General features: G+C 48.8%; 1 protein-coding gene across 1 annotated transcript; it reads right to left on the bottom strand.

Moving 5' to 3' along the window:
• Positions 1-4,223: 4,223 nt before the first annotated feature.
• Positions 4,224-6,601, bottom strand: LOC100828131 (NAC domain-containing protein 71). Its single transcript, XM_003577711.4, has 2 exons — positions 5,972-6,601; positions 4,224-5,504 (listed from the first exon to the last, which is right to left on the bottom strand). Exons 1-2 carry the CDS (start codon positions 6,485-6,487, stop codon positions 4,920-4,922), a joined length of 1,101 nt encoding a protein of 366 aa, XP_003577759.1. The 5' UTR covers positions 6,488-6,601; the 3' UTR covers positions 4,224-4,919.
• Between the last annotated feature and the right edge of the window lie 12,475 nt (positions 6,602-19,076).

Raw genomic sequence — 19,076 nt, 5'->3', positions numbered from 1 at the left:
ATTTTATTTTATATTACTTCCTCCGCAAAATGTTGGGCCTATAAATTTTGCTGACAGTCAAACCTTTTAAAGTTTGGCCGATGTTTACACGCAAAAAGTTTCAACATTTACAGTGCCAAACCAAAATACTATGAAAATGTATTTCACAACGGATGTAATGTTCTTTATTTGCCGCCATAGATGTTGACATTTCTTGTTATAAAATTAGTCAAAAAAAACAAATCCTTGAATCAAGTATTTTTTCTATTGTAATCGACCACAGTTTACCCATAAAACAAGAGCCCAAGAGTTAGGTTGCAATTTGAACAACAATGTGTGGTATGCCAAACAAAATTGACACCAACATCCGGTTCGGGAAAAAAATTGACACCACATATCTTGCATCCGTATTCAGAAGTAGTGCTACGGAGTAGTATTTTTCTATTCAAATACTTGCACATATTCAGTTTGGGGCGCAAAGCGGTGATTCTAGCGGAGCCGGTATGAACCGGCACATATCGGCACCGCTAGAGCCAACCAGAGCCTCACACGTGCTATCCAAGCCCCACCCCCCACGTGCTCATCAAGGAAGAGAATAAATGGGATTGGGATTGGGATTGGACTTTCCTAGTTTTTTACTAACACATTTAATTACTTGTACAAATTATTTAATGGTCCAAACAAACTCAAAAATTTATGAAAATTTGATGGTGATCTTAAGATGAGAAAATTCACGTTCAGTAAAAGTTTCAAAAAATTATGAGCAAGTTTCAAAATCTGGCATATATTTTTATTGGTACATGGCATATATGAATGATATATTTACTGGTATATAATATATGGATGTTATATGCATTGGTATATTGGTATATGTCATTATATATGATATATTTCCTGTTATATGAGAAAGGAAGGGTATGTGATATGCATCATTGGTGTATGATAGATGGTATATGAATGGTATGTGTCATTCGGAAATGATATACAAATGGAATATTTCAAAGCAAGTTTGAAAATCTGGCATATAATTTTATTGGTACATGGCATATGAATGATATTTATACTGGTGTATGATATATGAATAGTATATGTCATTGACATATTGGTATATGTCATCGGTATATGTCATCGGTATATGATATATTTACTGCTATATGATAATGGAATGGTATGTCATATGTGTCATTGGTGTATAATGTATGATATACGCATGATATAAGTGATTGGTATATGGTACATCAAATTCCAATAATGAATTTTCAAACTTGCTTTGAAATTTTTGAAACTTTTACTGAAGATGGATTACCCCATCTTAAGAGTACTCTCAATTTTTTATAAAATTCTGAGTTTGTTTAGACCATTGAATAATTTGCACATGTAATAACATGTGTTAGTACAAAACTAGTAAAGTCCAGTCAATCCCATTCCTCCTCTCTTCCCTGCTGACGCGTGAGCACATGGGTGGGTGGGGAGGATTTTGCTTTGCTCAGCACGTGAAAAGCGTGTGATTGGCGGAACTGGTGCCGGTACATACCAGCACGGCTAGTTACCTTTCGCGTTTGGGACGGCCGTAAATCCTGGTGCCACTTTATATTCCAAAAAGTGGCACGCATTCATGACATCTGTCCCCCTTTGATGGATATCTCCCTAATTAACTAGTTCGATGACTCAATTCAACACCAGCAGGTTCGCATCCGTCATGCTCATTCAGGTACATAAGCAAAAAAACACTGGTGTTGGTAAAATGCTGCCACAAGTCAAATTAGAAAAGATCAGCAGAAGGAAAAGTACTCCAGGAGACTGGCAATATGTCAGTGTTCGCAGGAGACTGGCAACCCCAGGAGAGCTCGCTGCATGCCAGCATGCGCCGGCGTCTCGCCGCGTCAGAGGAGACGCACTTAAAGCAAGCGCCACGTGCCCACGTGCCGGCGGATCTGCACGGACCTCTCTGGTTTAGAGTACGTGGGGCCGAGAGCCAGCCACGTCATCCCAGACGGAACCGGATCGAAGGAGACCGTCGATCGGATCGGCCGCTGGAGGTATGCGACGCATGTATTATCGCGATCTGGCTGCAGACGGGAACCACGTTTTATCGTTTAGTCCCACCTCGGTTGTTCGAGCGTGCATCGACCATCGTTTAAGTGGACGTGTGGCTTCCTTGGCGTGCCCACATGGAGGCACACCCAACGGACGAGAACCTCCGTGAGCGTGAGGTTAGCAGTGCCGTGGTGGTAAAATGTGCGGGTCGCACATGTAGCATACAAAATCAAGGACTAATGATTACTAGATCCACCACGGTTTAGTTGAGGAAGCATATGACACATATGCTTAGCACACAGTAGTTGACTTTAATGCATGTGGTTATTTTTACCGTATAATATTATTTTGTACTATCCCGTTCCGTAATTCTTGTCTTATAGTATTATTTTGTATTACCTCCGTTTCATAATTTTTGTCTTAAATTTGTCTAAAAATGGATGTATCTATTTAATACGTCTAGATACATTAATATTTCGACAAGAATTATGAAACGGAGGAAGTAATTTATAAGGTCGAGAATAAAGCACAATTTACCGTATAGTATCATTTTCTAATTTATATGGTCGAGAATAAAGCACAATCATTGTTATCATATGGGGGTGGGGGGTGGGGGGTGTGTGCCTTGGGGATTAGCCAGAGCACCGACCTGCTCCGCTGATCTGTTTGATCGATGGTGTCGCTCGTTTCTTGGGACCCAGTGCAAGCTTATGCTCTATGGGACGGCGGCTGTGCTGTGGACGAATGGAAGACGAGGAACAATGCTTGCTTCAGGCAAAAGTTCCCTAGTGAGCCGTCTGTGCTGATATTTTCGTTGTGTAATTTGCTCCATAAGGCTGGCCATAGTGCAAACAACTTAAGTAATAACATAGATGCAAACTAAGCATTTTGGTGACATGGCATGATAATTAATGAAGAAAAAGAAGGAGTTGGTAACTAGATATGTTACTATCACACCACATTTCCCAAGCAATTAATGAGGTTTATATGTTACCACAAATTATGTTACCCTCACTATTTACAGATTAACATAGGTTAGTAATATATACATGTAACTACTTTATGTTACTATATGCACTATGAGCAGCCTAATTGAGCTGTGTTGCAGAAAAAGCTAAAGAAAAGAAAACTTGAGGAAGGGATCGCCACGATCAAGATGGTGGTGGGGCATATTCTATAAGATATGGTTGGGCTCCTTTGCGATGCAGGATTGCTGGATGAGAAGGGGCAAAGCTGGTGTTTCCTCATGCTGGAGCGACCGCTGAGTTTTTCTGTTTTCATTCCCTGCAGATACCAAGTTTTTGTGCTGCTCTGACTATGTATGCGGTGTGTAGCAGTTGTATTGTGTTTTTTGTACTTCCCTTTATTTTCCAGAACTATGCTGTAATAACACTGGGACGGTTTCTTTAATGGAAATCATGAGAGAAGCCCGTTGTTTCTATTTAAAAAAAGTTGTTTCATAGTGCAGACAATGTTGATTTTTTACAGAATTGACTTGGGACAAAACAAAAATGTCCTTTTTTTTTACCGTGAACTGAGTATAACTCAGGTGGTCTGGTTCTTTATGGTGGAACCAGCCTATCCAGGTTTAAGTACTAGACTTAAACATGTGTGTTAAATTTGCCTCGATTATTTTAGGATTTAACCGGCGTTATTTTTAAAAAAAATATCATTTTTTACCGAATGAAATGAGCACCTGCCAAGAAGAAGAAGAAGAAGAAGAAGAAGATGGTAGTTTGGAAAAAAAAATGTATTCCAACACCGTCGACCTGTGTACACATAACACACGCCCACACCGTTGGGTTATACTGTGTGGATTAATGTGTGGATTATGTCACACAGAATCGACAGTTCCATATGGTCCATCGCATCCAGAAGTATTTTCTAGACAAATACAGGTACGTGTTCAGCATGGAACTGCGGGCCATGAATCATGATGCCACTCAACAGCAACAACCAAACGAGAAAAAGGCATGACACATGTTGCTCCTTTATAGTTCTAAAGTGGCATGCGTGCATGACATCTCTCCAACTTTTATGGATATCTCCCTGCGCAGTTGGATGACTAGATTCAGCAATCAGCAGGCAACAGGTTCACATCTGTCATGCTCATTCAGTTGTACAAGCAAAAAAAAAAACTGGCATTGGTAAAACGCTGTCATAAGTCAAATTTGTAAAAAGCCACAATAAAAAGTACTAGTGCTCCGTAAATAAATAAGGAGCCCATGCATATATAATTACAATTTACGACACTGCTTAATTATACGATATAATTGCATTACAAAATTGGCTTCCCAGGTCACGCGAGAGACCACTGAAACTGAAAGCGACTCCGTTACATCGAACCCTTTTTGCAATTACAGGACGCACACAAGAGTAACCCCCTAAAAAGCGTCAGCCCCCTGAACTAAAAGTCCTCCTAAAATGAGGGGAACCTGAACCATCCTAGGAGTACACAATCTAACACAACACGACGGCACCGAAAATAATTCGACAGCCCTGACTGAACTCAGAACATCAATCTCAGTGTCATCTTCTTCTTGGTTCGTCCGGGAATACGGGATCCATCTCAGGCAGGAACCTCAACTACTCCACTAATTAATCAACACGACAAAAATTGACCGGCTAATAAATCGACCCGATTTGCCAGCTAACTTAACCTATCGACGATGGCGAGGAATTACTTACCTTATCAAGCTAACATTTGATGCTGATAAGTCTGCACCCGGTCGGGCATCGATCCGGCGGGTTAATCTTTCCCTGCGTTTCTCTGATCCTGCTAGACTGACGAACACTCTAATCAGTTTTCCTGAACCGAATTTGCACGAGACCTGATGACGAACTTGTTAGTGGGCTAAGAGAGTTGCAGCGGCTGTTGCTGAATCTGAAATGAAATCTGGTCTTCAGAAGGGTTTCTGAAGGTAGGCGAGCATGTCCCCGAATGCGGCGGCGTCGCGCGCGAAGGCGCCGGGCGACAGCGGCGGGTCGAAGACGAGGGAACCATCCATGGCGAACCCGTCGTCGTCGATCGCCCCTGCCCAATCTTCCCCCAGCCATCCTCCGGCGTCGCCGCCCCCGGCGGCGTTAATGTGCTGGCTCTCGGCGTAATCCATGTCGCTGGGGAACTCCGGGGACAGGGAGAGCTGCGAGGGCGAGGAGAGCGCGCGGTCGGAGGAGCTCGAGTCCGTGTGCAGCCGCGGCATGGAGTGGTTCGAGTTCGAGTCCCGGTCCGCCGCCGCCGAGGCCCCGCGCTCGAAGCAGAGCATCTCCGTGGCCGGCGGGGACGGGTGGTTCCCGCCGCCGTAGAACCCGTAGTCTGAGAGCTCGACCTTCATGGCCGGCGGAACGGCCCGCGGGTTCTTCTTCGCCCCCGGCGCAGGACCAGCCGGCTTGACGTCGCCGGAGTCGGAGACGGAGGAGTCCGCCGTGTCGTACCGCTCGATGACGCCCTTCTTGTTGTAGATCCGGCACAGCACCCAGTCATCCAGCTGCAGATTGAAAAATCACACAATCAGAATTCAAGAACAAAATTATCTCCCAAGCCAGAAACAAATTAATCAACCAACTTTTAAAGCACGGCGTCGGCCTGAGCTGTCGCGGTCCGGGAGCCGCGTGACGTGAGCCGTGACGCCATGCGGCCGCCGCTTTACGCACGTCGCCGCCGGACTACAGGCTGTGACGAAAGGGACAAGTTGAGCGTGCTGCAACTTGGACGGATCCACTACCTTTTTCTTTTCTTGTTCTTTTCTCTATGGCCACGAACCTAACAAATCAAGACGACTTTTCTAAAGCTACAGGAAAAAATAAAATACAACCACAACTTGCCAATTCAAGAAACATCCATTGCTCGATTCTTTCTTTAACCCCTTCAAAAAATTTTTTGTCTTGCTAAAAGAAGGAAGGGGATTACTAACGAAGAAGAGGGGAAGAAAGAAATCGGATCTGGTGAATTTACCCTGAGAGCGTTGTGGTTGTTCTTCTTCCTGGCGGCGGCGGAGCGATCGACATCGGCGAGGCGATACTCATGCATGATCCAGTTAGTTTTGACCCCCTTGGGCGGCTTCCCGGCGTAGAAGACGAGGGCCTTCTTGATAGCCACAGGCCGGGGCGAGCCCACGGGCTTGTCGGCGCCCGTGGCCTTCCAGTAACCCGTCCCGGCGGCGCGGTTGGGCCGCGACCCGTTGGGGTACTTGCGGTCCCTCGGGGAGAAGAAGTACCACTCCTTGGCCTCATCCCCTCCGGCGCCGGCCATCGCCGCGGCAGATTTCTCCGGCAGCCGCCATGGCTCGAACTTGTACAGGTCGACCTCGGCGATCACGGGCGCGGCGAGGGGCAGGCCGCCGCACTTGCGGCAGAGGTAGTAGTTGACGAGCTCCTCGTCCGTCGGGTGGAAGCGGAACCCCGGCGGCAGCGAAAGCGACGGCGACGAGGACGACTGGTCTGATGATCCGCCGCTGTGGTAGTAGTCCATTCGCTTCTGGGATTTCTCTCGATCACTGTGAGCTCACTAGGCTGGGTTCGAGCGATTTTGGGGGGGAGCTCTTTTTTGGGGGAAAAGATTTTGGAATGGAACATTGGGTCGCCGTACCTGGGCGTTTATATAGACAGGGGGAATACGACACGTGTCGACCGAGCGGAGCATGACGCACGTGCAAGTTGAGGAGCTCGGCTGGTTGACCGGAGCTGGGGCATGACGCGTGTCAGCCATCGGGAGTGTGGTGCCAGACGAGTGGACGGTCGGATGGGATCGTGGGGTCCGGCCTGGGAGGCGGAATTGTCATGGATGATGTCAGCAGTTTTGGTTTTATAGGCCGTGGGATGTGATGCAGGATGTACCTGCCTGTCTCGTGGGCCCGAGTGAGGTACCGGGTGGCATGTTTGTGTGGGCCCGGGTCTTGCGGGTGTCATGCTGTGGAGGCCCACCTGATATTTGTTTTGTTTATATGGGTCGTCGTCGAGATTCCCGTCGATCGTCGAATTGGTCGTCCTGTTTGCTCGTCCGTTAAAAAAATGTTTTGCTGCAGAGTTTGTGGGTTTAAACCACGGTCGATGATTACTAGGCAGCTTGTAAGTCAGGTTCCGGTTTACGTTTTCCCGTGTACAACAACTTGCGTTGAAATATGTGGTTTCTCGTGTTTCCGTCGTGTAAAATGTTAAGCTATTTTGACTATATCGATCGGATTTCCGGCTCTGATGATTTTAGTTATCGCCGCGGCGGCAGATTGTACAGGTGAACTTTTCTCCATACATATACCGAGTTGGAGTTGTTTTATGAATTCTACATGCTTTTACAACATCGTTACTACAAAGTTTCTGATGATGAAAAACATGCAGTTAATTCTCGCTCCTACCGGAAAATATTTCCCTCAGATTCGGGTCTCTCGCATGGGGCGAAATTCCCGAGATAGATTCATCCATGTGGCCATGTACTTTCCCCCACCCAGAGATATCGAGATACCCATGTGTGACGTGACACAGTCATGCATATATGCTGGGATCGGGCACCAGCCACCTACCCACGCACCCGCGCATCGTACGGCGACATGAGACCTGATATTCTTGCTCAAAACAAGTGTTCGGCCCAGCGGTGGTGGGCGAGCTAGCGAGATACTTCCGCCGCACGTGGGCTGGCGGCCGGCCGGCCGCTCCTCGCGCGCGGCGGCCGAACTTCCGCGGACGGCGACGTGCCACGCCACGGTGGGCCCTGGCCGTCTTGCCAGCCTGTCCGGGCCCTGCTGGGACTGATCCACACGTGCTGGCTGACTCGTTCTTTCTTCTCCCCGATGCGGCGAAGGGACGCTGGCGCGCGAGGGTGCACGAATAAATTGACCGGTGGCCCCATTGGTCAGTCAGTCAGTCAATGGAAATGCATGGGTGGAGTCCAAGTCGCCGGCTAGACGAGACGAGATGGAGAGCGGGTTTGGCTAGCCACAGGCTAGATGAGCCCCACTGACGCGTGCGTGCGCCTCGCGTTCACCGGACCCACGTGTCAGTCTCAGACTCGGGCCGTTCGGTCGACCGCTTTACGTGATCGAATTAAGCTGAGTACTCTCCAGAACAAAAAAAGATCGAGACCATACGCGGCGATCCACAGCAGCCTGGCCTGTAACCTCCTTCTTATCTGATCCGACACCGGTCCTTAACCTCGACTGACTTGTGGGGAAGGGATGAAAGGGGCCCTCCATGACAGAGAACCAAAAATACTCTGGTCCAGGTGCTGCGTACAAACAAGTGAAAAAAGTGAAAAGAAGAAGCAAACGACCATCCGGGTGTTTGACGCGGCGCGCATGAGCCGCCCCCGGCCCAGCTTTCTTCTTAATTTTTGCAGATTCACGTCCACGTCGTCACGATGTTTTTGTGTCCCAGCCGTGTCGGGGGGCGGAGACGACCCTTGGGGACTTGTTTAACAGACCCCAAGCCAGCCTTTCCGCCATGTCGGAAGATGCATCTTGCCTCTTGGCAATTGACAAAACGGATCGCAGGTTCCTACGCGGCCACCAAGAGCCGCCCGTTTCGGAATCTCCGGGCTTTCTCACTCACCCTCCCCCCGTCAAGTGATTCGCCAGGGGGTCGTTCTCGGTCGCGATAGCTTAGCTGGAGTGGTGGCTCTAGGCTTTTTACTTTAACATGCTTGGGCTAGCTCCCTGATAGATGTTTCCGTGGGAGGTGTGTGTGCTACTATCCATTTCTATCCCGAGCTGGCTAATCGTTTTCTTCATGGGTTGTTGTTGTCGGGAGCAATTAACACTTCCATTTGACACCGCCGATGAAGTATATGGACTCTTCTAGTAATACGTAAACCGGTTGGATTCATGATTGGACATTAGTTCGTTTCAGATATGGTGTGTGGCCATCGTGTGCAAGGATTTTTCAAATTTCGGTATGATGTTGAAATAACATTTTCGCGAACATATATATGTTCTTTCATGAACCTCGTCTTTGCTTTCTAAAAAAAAATGAACCTCATCTTTGCCTTAGTTCTAATTAATACAGTACCTACTATTGGGAAATGGTGAAAATATTCTATGTACAGTCACAGACTTTTTACTCCGTACAAGTTATTAAGCGGCCATTCCTATAGTTTCTTACCGTGAATACCAATACTCCTATATAGGAAAGGAATAGTGCAGTATATATACACAGACCATTTCTAGGTCCAATACAATAAAACATGCCAGTAGAGACCTGGTTGATTCCGTCAATTTGTTTTAGAAAACTACTGTCTATACATATACTGGCGGTTTCAAGTTTCAACACCAGAAGGGAATCAGAGATTCCGGTCGATATCTAGATCGTACATCATGCATGACATCCACCACACGCATGCGCTCTCACATTTCCTAACTATAAGAAACCATCAAATCCTGCAAGTTGCAATTAGTACGACCAAGTTTTATCGAATTAACTACTCCTGCATGATTACTTGGAAGCTAGCTAAGCTTTACAGCGAAGCAAACAAGGACGACGAGATCGCTCTCAGCTCCCTTGATCTTAAACAAATCATCACGAAGAAACATAAACAAAACGTATGTGGCGTTGCGTCGCCGTATGGTTTCTGTAGAATCTGCATCTGATCACCGATTCTGTTTTAATTATTCTGCGCTGAGCTAGCCAACTTACATTAATTAATCACATCATTTAATTAGTTATGTTGGACCATTGGTAACCAGATAAGACCAACCACGCACTGGGTTAAAGTATAATGGATCGATGTGTGGCATCATGGCGCCGTTGTTGAGGTCGAATCAGCGCAAGGTTTTGCCTTGTAAGCAATTCTCTTCTGGCTATGTCGTCATCTGTTTGGAGAAGTGGACGTACGGGTGTTCATGGCAAGGTACGGTGCACCGAGGGAAAAGATCAATGGAGTGTAGTCAGCAGGCAATTGCAATAATGCTTGTTTTATAACCGTGTTTAATTTAGTTGGTTTCGTGGTCATTGGTCATTCAGCACAACTTGCATGCCCGGAAGTATATAGGAGTACTCCCTCCGTTTCATAATTCTTGTTGAAATATTAAATATGTATCTAGACACTTTTTAGGAATAGATATATTCATTTTTGGGCAAATTTGAGACAAGAATTATGAAACAGATGGAGTATTTACTTGGGTACACGGTAGTTATTTTAGAAATATAAAATTTATATTTGTTTTCTAACTATAACTGATGGCATATTTTCGCCAAAAGCTAGCCGCCATCTTCCTGTCCCCAATCTCTCCACAAAAAGCACATCCCACCGGCTAGGCCACGGGTCCCCTCCTCCTCCGCTTTGGCACTCTGGCGATGAAGGTGGAGCAGAGCGGTAGTTAGGTCTCTAAGAATTATGGCATGTTTGGTTTCTCCCTCCGCCCACCACGCCAAACGCTGGCTCGCCCACGATTTGGCGAACAATCCTGCCACCAGCGTTTCGCCCGCGCGTGGGCGCAAATAACAACTGACGCGGCCGTTTTGCTAGGGAAGTCAGACGGGCACGCCAATTTGCTGACGTTGAACCAAATACTGGCCCTGAAGGCGTGGGCATGCCAATTTTTGGCAGGGCGTCCGTTGGCCTCAAAGCAAACAGACCCTTAGACTTTTTGGTTCCTCAGCAGCGACGCTATAGTGGATTTGGTGACGTCATGCAATAGAGGAATAAGCTTAATCCACCTCGTTGACGACAATCTCGTTGGTGGCGTAGAGGAGGGGGGCATCGTCTGGAGTAGTGGATTTGGTTTCATCTTCGTGTTTTGCACTTGGTCTCCGTGTCTCAGTGCTTCTTCTCCGATTGGCAATTGCTCGACGAGCTTTGACCTCGTCGCGGAAGGCTAGGTCGACCCAGATCTTTCTGGTTGGATAAGGGGTGATCAGCAAATTCTTTTCGTCACCTTCTTCTCTGAAACATCTGTCTGTTTCTTATATCACTGTCACCGGCGTTTTTAGGCTCCAATTGACTTCCCGGTTGCTATGTCAACAACGATTTCCTGGCTCCGACGTGGTTCGGAGGTCGAGTGGCAACATTGAACTTCCCTCATGGTGCGCTACCGGCGAGTGCAGGAGGAAGACGCCATCGTTTTATTACAGGGACTTATGTGTAATTTTCTTTTACTTTAAAAATGTCCCTATAAGAGTTGGTTGATTAATATTATTACAGGACTTATGTGTAATTTTTTTACTTTAAAAATGGCCCGATAATAGTTGGTTGATTTAATATATGGCCTTCTTGCAAAAAATAATAATAATACAAGTGTATGGCATTAGGCCATGATATATGCAGTAAAACACTTGCAAATACGCATCTATGTAGACAAATTTGGAACACTTAATATTTAATATTTAGTATTGGTTAGGGCTCCACCATGTGGCATCGTCAGTCATGAAACTGCTGATGTACAATTTAATTTGTTGGAGCCGTGAGGCGCTGCATACTCGATCGTGGCTCGGTCCACGTACAATGAATCTGGATATACTCGTTGCCAGACCGGTGATATGTGGGGAACCGCTCGAGTTTTCTCAGTTGGCGACATATATGTATCTGCGTGCGTGGCTCGATGCGGACGTACGTGCCGGGGTAGGTTGGTCCCGCCCGCCCGCCCAAGTTGGCATAAAGATATGGAGCACTCCTGTGGCTGTGACTGGAGAATCGGCTCTGAATCGGAGTGCACCAGCGGCGGGTGGAATCCGTTGACCCATCATCCATCGCTTTGGGAGGGAGGGGAAGGGATCTTGGTGGCCAAGGCAGCAGCTGCTTGATCCTTTTATTTTCTACGGAGCACCGCATCTGATCCCTAGTTTTTCTACGAGACTGCGACTGCGAGGAAGCTGTTGCTGCTGGGAGGAGTAAATAATCAACCGATTCAGAGAAAGAAAGATAAAGAAATAATGTGGTGGGGATCGAGTCGATTATGTGGCGACGCGATCGCGAAGGGGCGCCCGGCCGCGTGCCTTTGCCAGAAGATGCGCCAACGGCCGGCGCGCAGCGACGAGGCGCGGCGTCCGCGTTTGTTCGCCGGCCAGGGCCCACCGCTGACGTGGCGGACGTCTCCATCGGTCGATGGCCGGTCGCCGCGTGTGAGTGTGCTGGTTTTCTGGCCGGAGATGTGTCATCTTACTGTGTCTGTGTTTCGCAAGCAAAATGGAGAACACATTTTGTTCAGATTTTTGCACGATCATCGACCGTCGTGTAGTTATGCGGAAGATACTTTGTTGTTGACAAAAGCCTGTGGTACAGTCGTCGTCCCGTCTTGTCTCGTCTCATCCGCTGCATACCAGTTTTATGCTCCCTTCTAAATTTTGTAGGCGCGCCCTTTTTTAGTCGGGAACGATCAATTTCCTCCGTCAAATTTGAACCACTAATATGAGACGAAGAGAGTGGTGTTCGGCAATTGACTACACATTTATGACATGGTTTCCCTAAGTTTTCCATACTGTACATCACGTGATGAATTAAAAAACAAGAAGTTGATCGACTTTCCACGACCTTGTACTCGCCTTGTCGGAGATGTTCTTATGGTGCTTGGCAATAGACCTAGAAATGTTTTCTTTTAATTGTGAAAACGCCAAATTAAATAGTACTCCGACGACAGAAACCTCGATCTGATTGATGTAAAGGGCAGTTAGCTCTAAGATTTCGATTTTATTCTCAATAAATTGGTTGTCATGCATGGGACTGAGTACTTCAGCCAGTCGAGCCCACCACATGCACGATGCATATCCTCACCCCCCCTTGCATTGTCCTGAATCGGTCCACGTACAATGAATCTGCATCCTAGCTAGTAGACCGGTGATATGTGGGGAACCGCTCGAGTTTTCCATAGTCAGTTGGCGACATACTGCGTGCGTAGGCTGGTTGGTCCGCCCGCCCAAGTTGTCATAAAACAACGTTTGCGTGGAGTCCATGACTCCATGAGTCGAGTCTCAAGCGGCTGGAACGCATCGTTGCAACAAGGGAGGGATCTTGGTGGCCAAGGCAGATCCCCTTTCTTTTACTCTCTCGTTTTCTCTACGAGACTGCAAAGGAAGCAGCCGCTGTTGCTGGAGTAGTAAAGAAAGGTGATTTCTATAAAGAAAAAGAAAGATAAAGAAAGGTTTTTTTTTAGAAAAGTCACTACTTTATTTAACTAGAAATGCGAGTAGCGATACAAAAGACATCTGGCGAAATAAGAAGTCAGGTGTGGCGACCAACTGGAAGAGAGGCCGAAGCCCTAGCTAGACCATGAGCATTTAGGTTTGGAGTTTTTCACTCGTGAACAAAACTAACCGACTCAAAGCAAGACGACGTCTGCTTGATCTCCTTCGGCACCGGGGCCTGATGATCTTCATGCATGGCTTTGAACACTTCGAGACAATCGGACGCGACACGCAGCCTCGTCACTTGGAGATCTTCGGCAAGCGCCAGCGCTTCACGGCAAGCAAGCGCTTCCAACGTGCCTGGATCGGAAATACCCGGGAACACCAGAGCAGACGAGCCCAGGAGAAACCCCGTTTCATCTCTGCAGACAGCAGCAACGGATCCCCCATTACCAAGCTTTGATAGTGCCGCATCGACATTGATCTTGGCATGTCCCGAAGGGGGAGGAAACCAGCGCTTGGGCTGTTCCCTCGGGCGAGGGGCACCGGCTACAGTAGTCCTCGGAGAGGACGACTCCAGGTCGCGGAGAAAAGCTTCGATGAAGGCATGAGTCGACCAGGGGCTTTGAAAGCTCCCTCATGTATCACTTTCCGGCGAACAAACCAGATGGCCCAAAGAGTAACAAAGCAGCGAGTAAGCTCATCATGGCAAATATCCACTGCTTTGCCTCGGGTTCCGTCTCCATATGCTCCGTCAAGTTATCCGGTGCTAAAGCCCAAACACATCTGCTCATGGTGCATTCAAGTAACGAGTGGCGCCATGAGTCCTCTTCTCCGCATATCGCACACGCACTTGTGGGGGCCATATTGCGTCTATGCCGAACATCGCCGGTAGGGATCGACGTTTTTGCGAGGCGCCAGAGAAAGACCCTCAACTTTGAAGGAACCGGCACCTTCCAGAGCGCCGTCCAATTCTTCTCTTCGCCGGACTGGTCTGAGCCTGTAGCTTTCCCATCAAGCCACGCCTCTCTCCTCCTCTTTGTATTGACCAGCATTCTGTACACAGATCGGACCGAGAACACGCCTGACGGCTCAAAGTGCCAGGCCCAAAAATCCTCCATCTGCCTTGTACAAACAGGGATAGCCCTAATCATCTCCACATCCATCGGCAAAAAATGCTCCTCGAGTAAGGGCAAATTCCAGCATGCTGAAGTAGAGTCGATAAAATCTGCCACCCTCATTGGTGGATCTTGGCTGCGGCAAGCGATCGGCCGCAGGGCGGAATCCCGGGGAAGCCAATTATCATTTCAAGCATGGGTAAGCTCTCCGGTGCCGATGCGCTTGATCAACCCTTGCTTCAGAACGCTCCGTCCATCCACAATTGATCTCCAGATTTGCGACGGATGTGTGCCCAACTAGGCATCCAAAAAATCCTCCTGCGGGAAATACACCGCCTTAAGGATCCGGGTGCTCAGAGCTTCTGGATTCTGCAAGATCCGCCAAGCTTGTCGGGCAAGAAGAGCCAAATTAAATAATTCGATGTCGCGGAAGCCCATTCCCCTGGCAAACTTTGGGGATGTCATCTCCTCCCAAGAAATCCAGCAAGTCTTCCTCTTCCCGTCCCTACTACCCCACCAAAAATTCCGTAGCATGCCATTTATATGTTGGCAAAGACCTCGTGGCAGCCTGAAGCATGCCATAGAATACGTCGGAATCGCTTGAGCTACCGACTTGATTAGAATCTCCTTGCCACAAGCCGACAGGGTGTGTTCCATCCAGCCTTGAACGCACTTCCAGACTCGGTCTTTGAGGTATTTAAACGCCCCGACGGTAGACCGGCCTACATCCGAAGGCATCCCCAGATATTTCTCATTCAGAGATTCGTTCTGAATATTCAACAGATCCTTCATATTCTGCCGAGTCGCCTGAGGACACTTCTTGCTGAAGAAAATTGAGCACTTGTCCAGATTGATACGTTGTCCCGAGGCTTGGCAGTAGGTGTGGAGACACGCTGAGACATCCTGTGCACCCTCCGCACATGCTTTCACAAACAACAGGCTGTCATCGGCAAAGAGGAGGTGGTTGACCGCTGGCGCGGAACTTGCCACCCGTAAACCTTCGAGATTTGATGACAGAAAACTTCTTGATTTTAATAGGCACGAGAGGCCCTCTGCTGGTAGTAGAAACAAATATGGAGAGATGAGATCGCCTTGGCGAATACCCCTTGACGGTTTAAACGGAGTCGAGGGCGTACCATTGAACAAAACCGAGAAGGACACAGTAGAGACCATACGCATAATCAGATTTGTCCAGCCCACATCAAAGCCCAACTTGAGCATTATCGCTTGAAGATACGCCCACTCGACACGGTCGTAGGCCTCCCTCATATCCAGCTTGATAGCACAATGCCTATGCTTGATAGCCGCATTGCACTTCATGAAGTGCAAGCACTCATAAGCTGTGATAATATTGTCCGTGATCAGACGTCCCGGCACAAAAGCCGATTGTTCTTGCGATATAATCTCCGGGAGGATCTTCTTCAACCTGTTAGCCAGCACTTTGGAAGCAATTTTATAAATAACATTACAAAGGCTAATAGGACGGAACTGACCTAGCTCAGTCGGGCTTGCCACCTTCGGAATGAGCACACTAAACGTGTTGTTAATCCCTTCCGGATCATCTTCCCCCCAGAGGATTCGCAAGACAGCACACATAATCTCCGCTCCGCACAGCGCCCAGTTTCGCTGGAAAAAATGTGCCGGATATCCGTCCGGCCCGGGCGCCTTCATCGGAAACATTTGGAACAACGCCTCCTTTACTTCTAACTCACTGTACAGTGCGGTCAAATCCCGGTTCATCTCATTCGACACTTTCCTCAGAACCGTGTCTAGCACCTCCTCCATCTGAGAAGTCCCCTCGGACGTATATAGCTAGGACTAAAAGACCCTGGTCATATCGCCCATCTCACAATCATCACATGATATCGTGCCGTCCACTCGCTTCAGGCTAGTAATTTTGTTTTTCTTCTTCCTTCTGCTAGCTCTCTGGTGAAATAACCGAGTGTTCTTATCACCTGCCGCAAGCCATTGAATACAGGAGCGTTGCTTCCACATTAGCTCCTCTCTGTGGTAGAGTTCCGCAAGCCTCTCCACAACCTTCGTCTCCTCGTATGTTGGCCCCACCCTACCAGGAACCAATCGGAGTCGATCCAACTCCACCTTGAGTTGGTTGATTTGGCGTCGAACATTGCCAAAGTGGATTTGTTCCAGCCGGTTAGACTTGCTGAAACTACTCGCAGCTTCGACTTGACATCTGCTGTGGACATACACTCTCCTCCTTCCTGCCATTGCTGTTTCAGAAAAGGATCAAAAGACTCATGAGATTCCCACATAACCTCATACCTGAAAATCTTCCTCTGATCTCTAGGCTCTTCATCCGGCTTGAAAGTCAGGACGATCGGAGAGTGATCCGAAGTCACGCCCTGTAGATGGGCGAGTTCCGCTAAAGGGTAGCGGGCCGCCCAGCTTGAGGAGGCCAGTGCCCGATCCAGCCTGATCCGGCAAAAGCTGCCCCCAGCAACCCTTTTCTCGAATGTCCAGGGAAGTCCCCTATAGCCAAGATTGACAAGGCCGCAAACATCCGTCATCTCTCGAAACGCTGCAACCTGAGCATTGCTTCGATAATTAACTCCGTCATGTTCATCACGGTGGAGCACTTCGTTAAAGTCGCCAATGCACAGCCATGGGAGGTCTGAAGAGGACTTGATGAACTTAAGCATATCCCACGTCTTATGGCGCTCACGGACTTGTGCTTCACCATACACGACAGTCAGCCACCATTGCTCTTCATCGGCAGAAGCAACAATCGCGTCCAAGTGTTATTGAGAGTAGGGCAAAATAGCAATATTTATTTCATTGTTCCAGAAAATTCCAATGCCACCACTACGACCAGAACTGCTGACAGCAAAACAACTATCATAACCTAGCGTATGTGCTAGTCTTTCCACTCTCTCTCTATGCAGTTGGGTTTTGACTACGCAGAGAATAGAGGGGGCATGCGTTCGTGCTAAATCATGAAGCTCCTTTATTGTCGCAGCCATGCCAAGGCCCCGACAATTCCAACAAAGGGTTTTCATTGCGCCCGGCGGTCCTCCTCGAGAGAGGCCGCCGATCCTGAGGTGCTTGCGTGTGCCTTCACCCTTCACATCAACCTTGGTCTTCTCATCGCCTGTTCCCCTAACCTTTTTTGCTCTCTTCTGCTCCCGCGGAGGGATGTACCGAGGAGGAGGAGGGGGAACATTCCCCGCCATCGCTGGATCACCACCATTCGTATCCAACTTCTTGTTCACAAGCAGATCTCCTGTATCAGCTTGGTTAACCTCTGCCGGAGCTTTCAGCGGACCGGAAGCAGTATCCGCTAAATCCTCATTCTCCTCAAGACCAGCATCCGTCGAGGAGCGCTTATGGCCACCACTCTCCGTCGGCTGATGAGGTTTCCACTTGCGGAAGACTCTTTCGCCCCCCCCCCCCCCCCCCCGTCCACGTCCATCATCTCGGCCACCACAAAACCCAGAGTGCCCACCATGGCCTCTCTGTCCACCAGCAAAACGGCCCGCACGCATGCCTGGCGTACCCGGCCGCCAGAGGGCCTCGTCCGATAGCATCCAGTCCCCAAATTGGAGATCCTCCTCAACATGTTCACCGGTACCACACTCCAGCTTGTCATGCCCCATCAGCCCACAGAATTCACGGAAACGCGGTATATTCTCATAAAGCACCGGCAAAAGCATGCGCTCCTGCCGTTCCGACGAAAGCGGGACGACCCTGGTCAGAGGAGCATCTGCAACCAGTCGAACCCTCGCCCGAAAGAAATCCCTGCGGATAGTAGGCACCGCGGCGGGATCAATCGCCAAGACCTCACCCACCCTGCTTGCTAGCTTCTTGATCACTTCTTGCCTCCAGTACAGGTGTGGTAGCTTGTGAATCTGGATCCAGACGTCCACATGATTTGGGATCTTAGTTGGAACCATAGTGGCTCCATCATAGGGCACCATCATGAGGGCACACTTGCGGAACAGCCATGGACCCTCCTCCATGATCCGCTTCCAGTCTCCCAAGCAGAAAGCCTGAAGGAGAAACAGATTTGGTTCCAACTCCTGGAAGGAAACCTCCCGATCTGCACCCCAGGCGGAGTACATCGTCTCCATCAGCGTACCCTTGCCGAACTTCTTCCTCGTTAGCACCTTCGCCACCGCCATCCACTTCACCGATGGGAGATTTCCCACATCATCCTTGCCGATTACGACATTGTCGAGTTCAGAATCGCGGAGCTTCAGCTTCTTCAGCATATCGTCCACGTCAACCACCGCCTTACCCTCCTTTGCCTCACGACATTGGGAACCTTCCGCCGCCATGAATCACCACTCACCAGGAAGTCAGAAAAATGGATCTAGTTCCGCTCCCGCAACTACCACCACACAACCAAGGCCGGGAAGCTGGGCCAACCAGCCCCTTAATCAGCCCGAATCGAAGGGGAGAGATTAGGAGAAGAACAAGGGAGATCCGACGTCAAACTTCGACGGAGAAGAGAGTCGCCACCGAAGTCGCCGAGAACCCTAGGAACCTAGGTCGCACAAGATAAAGAAAGGTGATTTCCATAATAAAAAAGAAAGACCAATAAAGAAAGGTGATCTTGGTGGGCCAAGGCAGCTGCTCTTGAGTCATGAGTCTTGATCCCCTCTCTTTCACTCGTTTTTTCTACGGGACTGTAACAAAGGTGAGATCGATTCGATTCGATTATGTGGCGACGCGATCGCAAAGGGGCCGCCCGGCCACGTGCCTTTGCCAGCAGATGCGCCAACGACAGGCAGGTGGCGACGAGGTGCTGCGTGTGTCTGCGTGGGCCGCCCACGGGCAGGACCCACCACCGAGTCTATCGGGAGCTGCGTGTACATGCATGTATGCCGGTCGCCGCGTGAGCAGGATGACCTGGGAAGGAGAAGGACAGCGAGTACGTAC

Source organism: Brachypodium distachyon, chromosome 4 (assembly GCF_000005505.3).
Source record: "Brachypodium distachyon strain Bd21 chromosome 4, Brachypodium_distachyon_v3.0, whole genome shotgun sequence".
NCBI lineage: Eukaryota > Viridiplantae > Streptophyta > Magnoliopsida > Poales > Poaceae > Brachypodium > Brachypodium distachyon.
This window is presented reverse-complemented; position numbering and strand designations above follow the sequence as displayed.

What these genes read in the sequence shown, in the direction of transcription:
- LOC100828131 (XM_003577711.4), bottom strand. Translation starts at nt 6,487, where the DNA reads ATGGACTACTACCACAGCGGCGGATCATCAGACCAGTCGTCCTCGTCG. An exon ending in ACAACCACAACGCTCTCAGG is followed by an intron (nt 5,505 to 5,971) that starts GTAAATTCACCA and finishes TTCAATCTGCAG; the next exon opens with CTGGATGACTGGGTGCTGTG.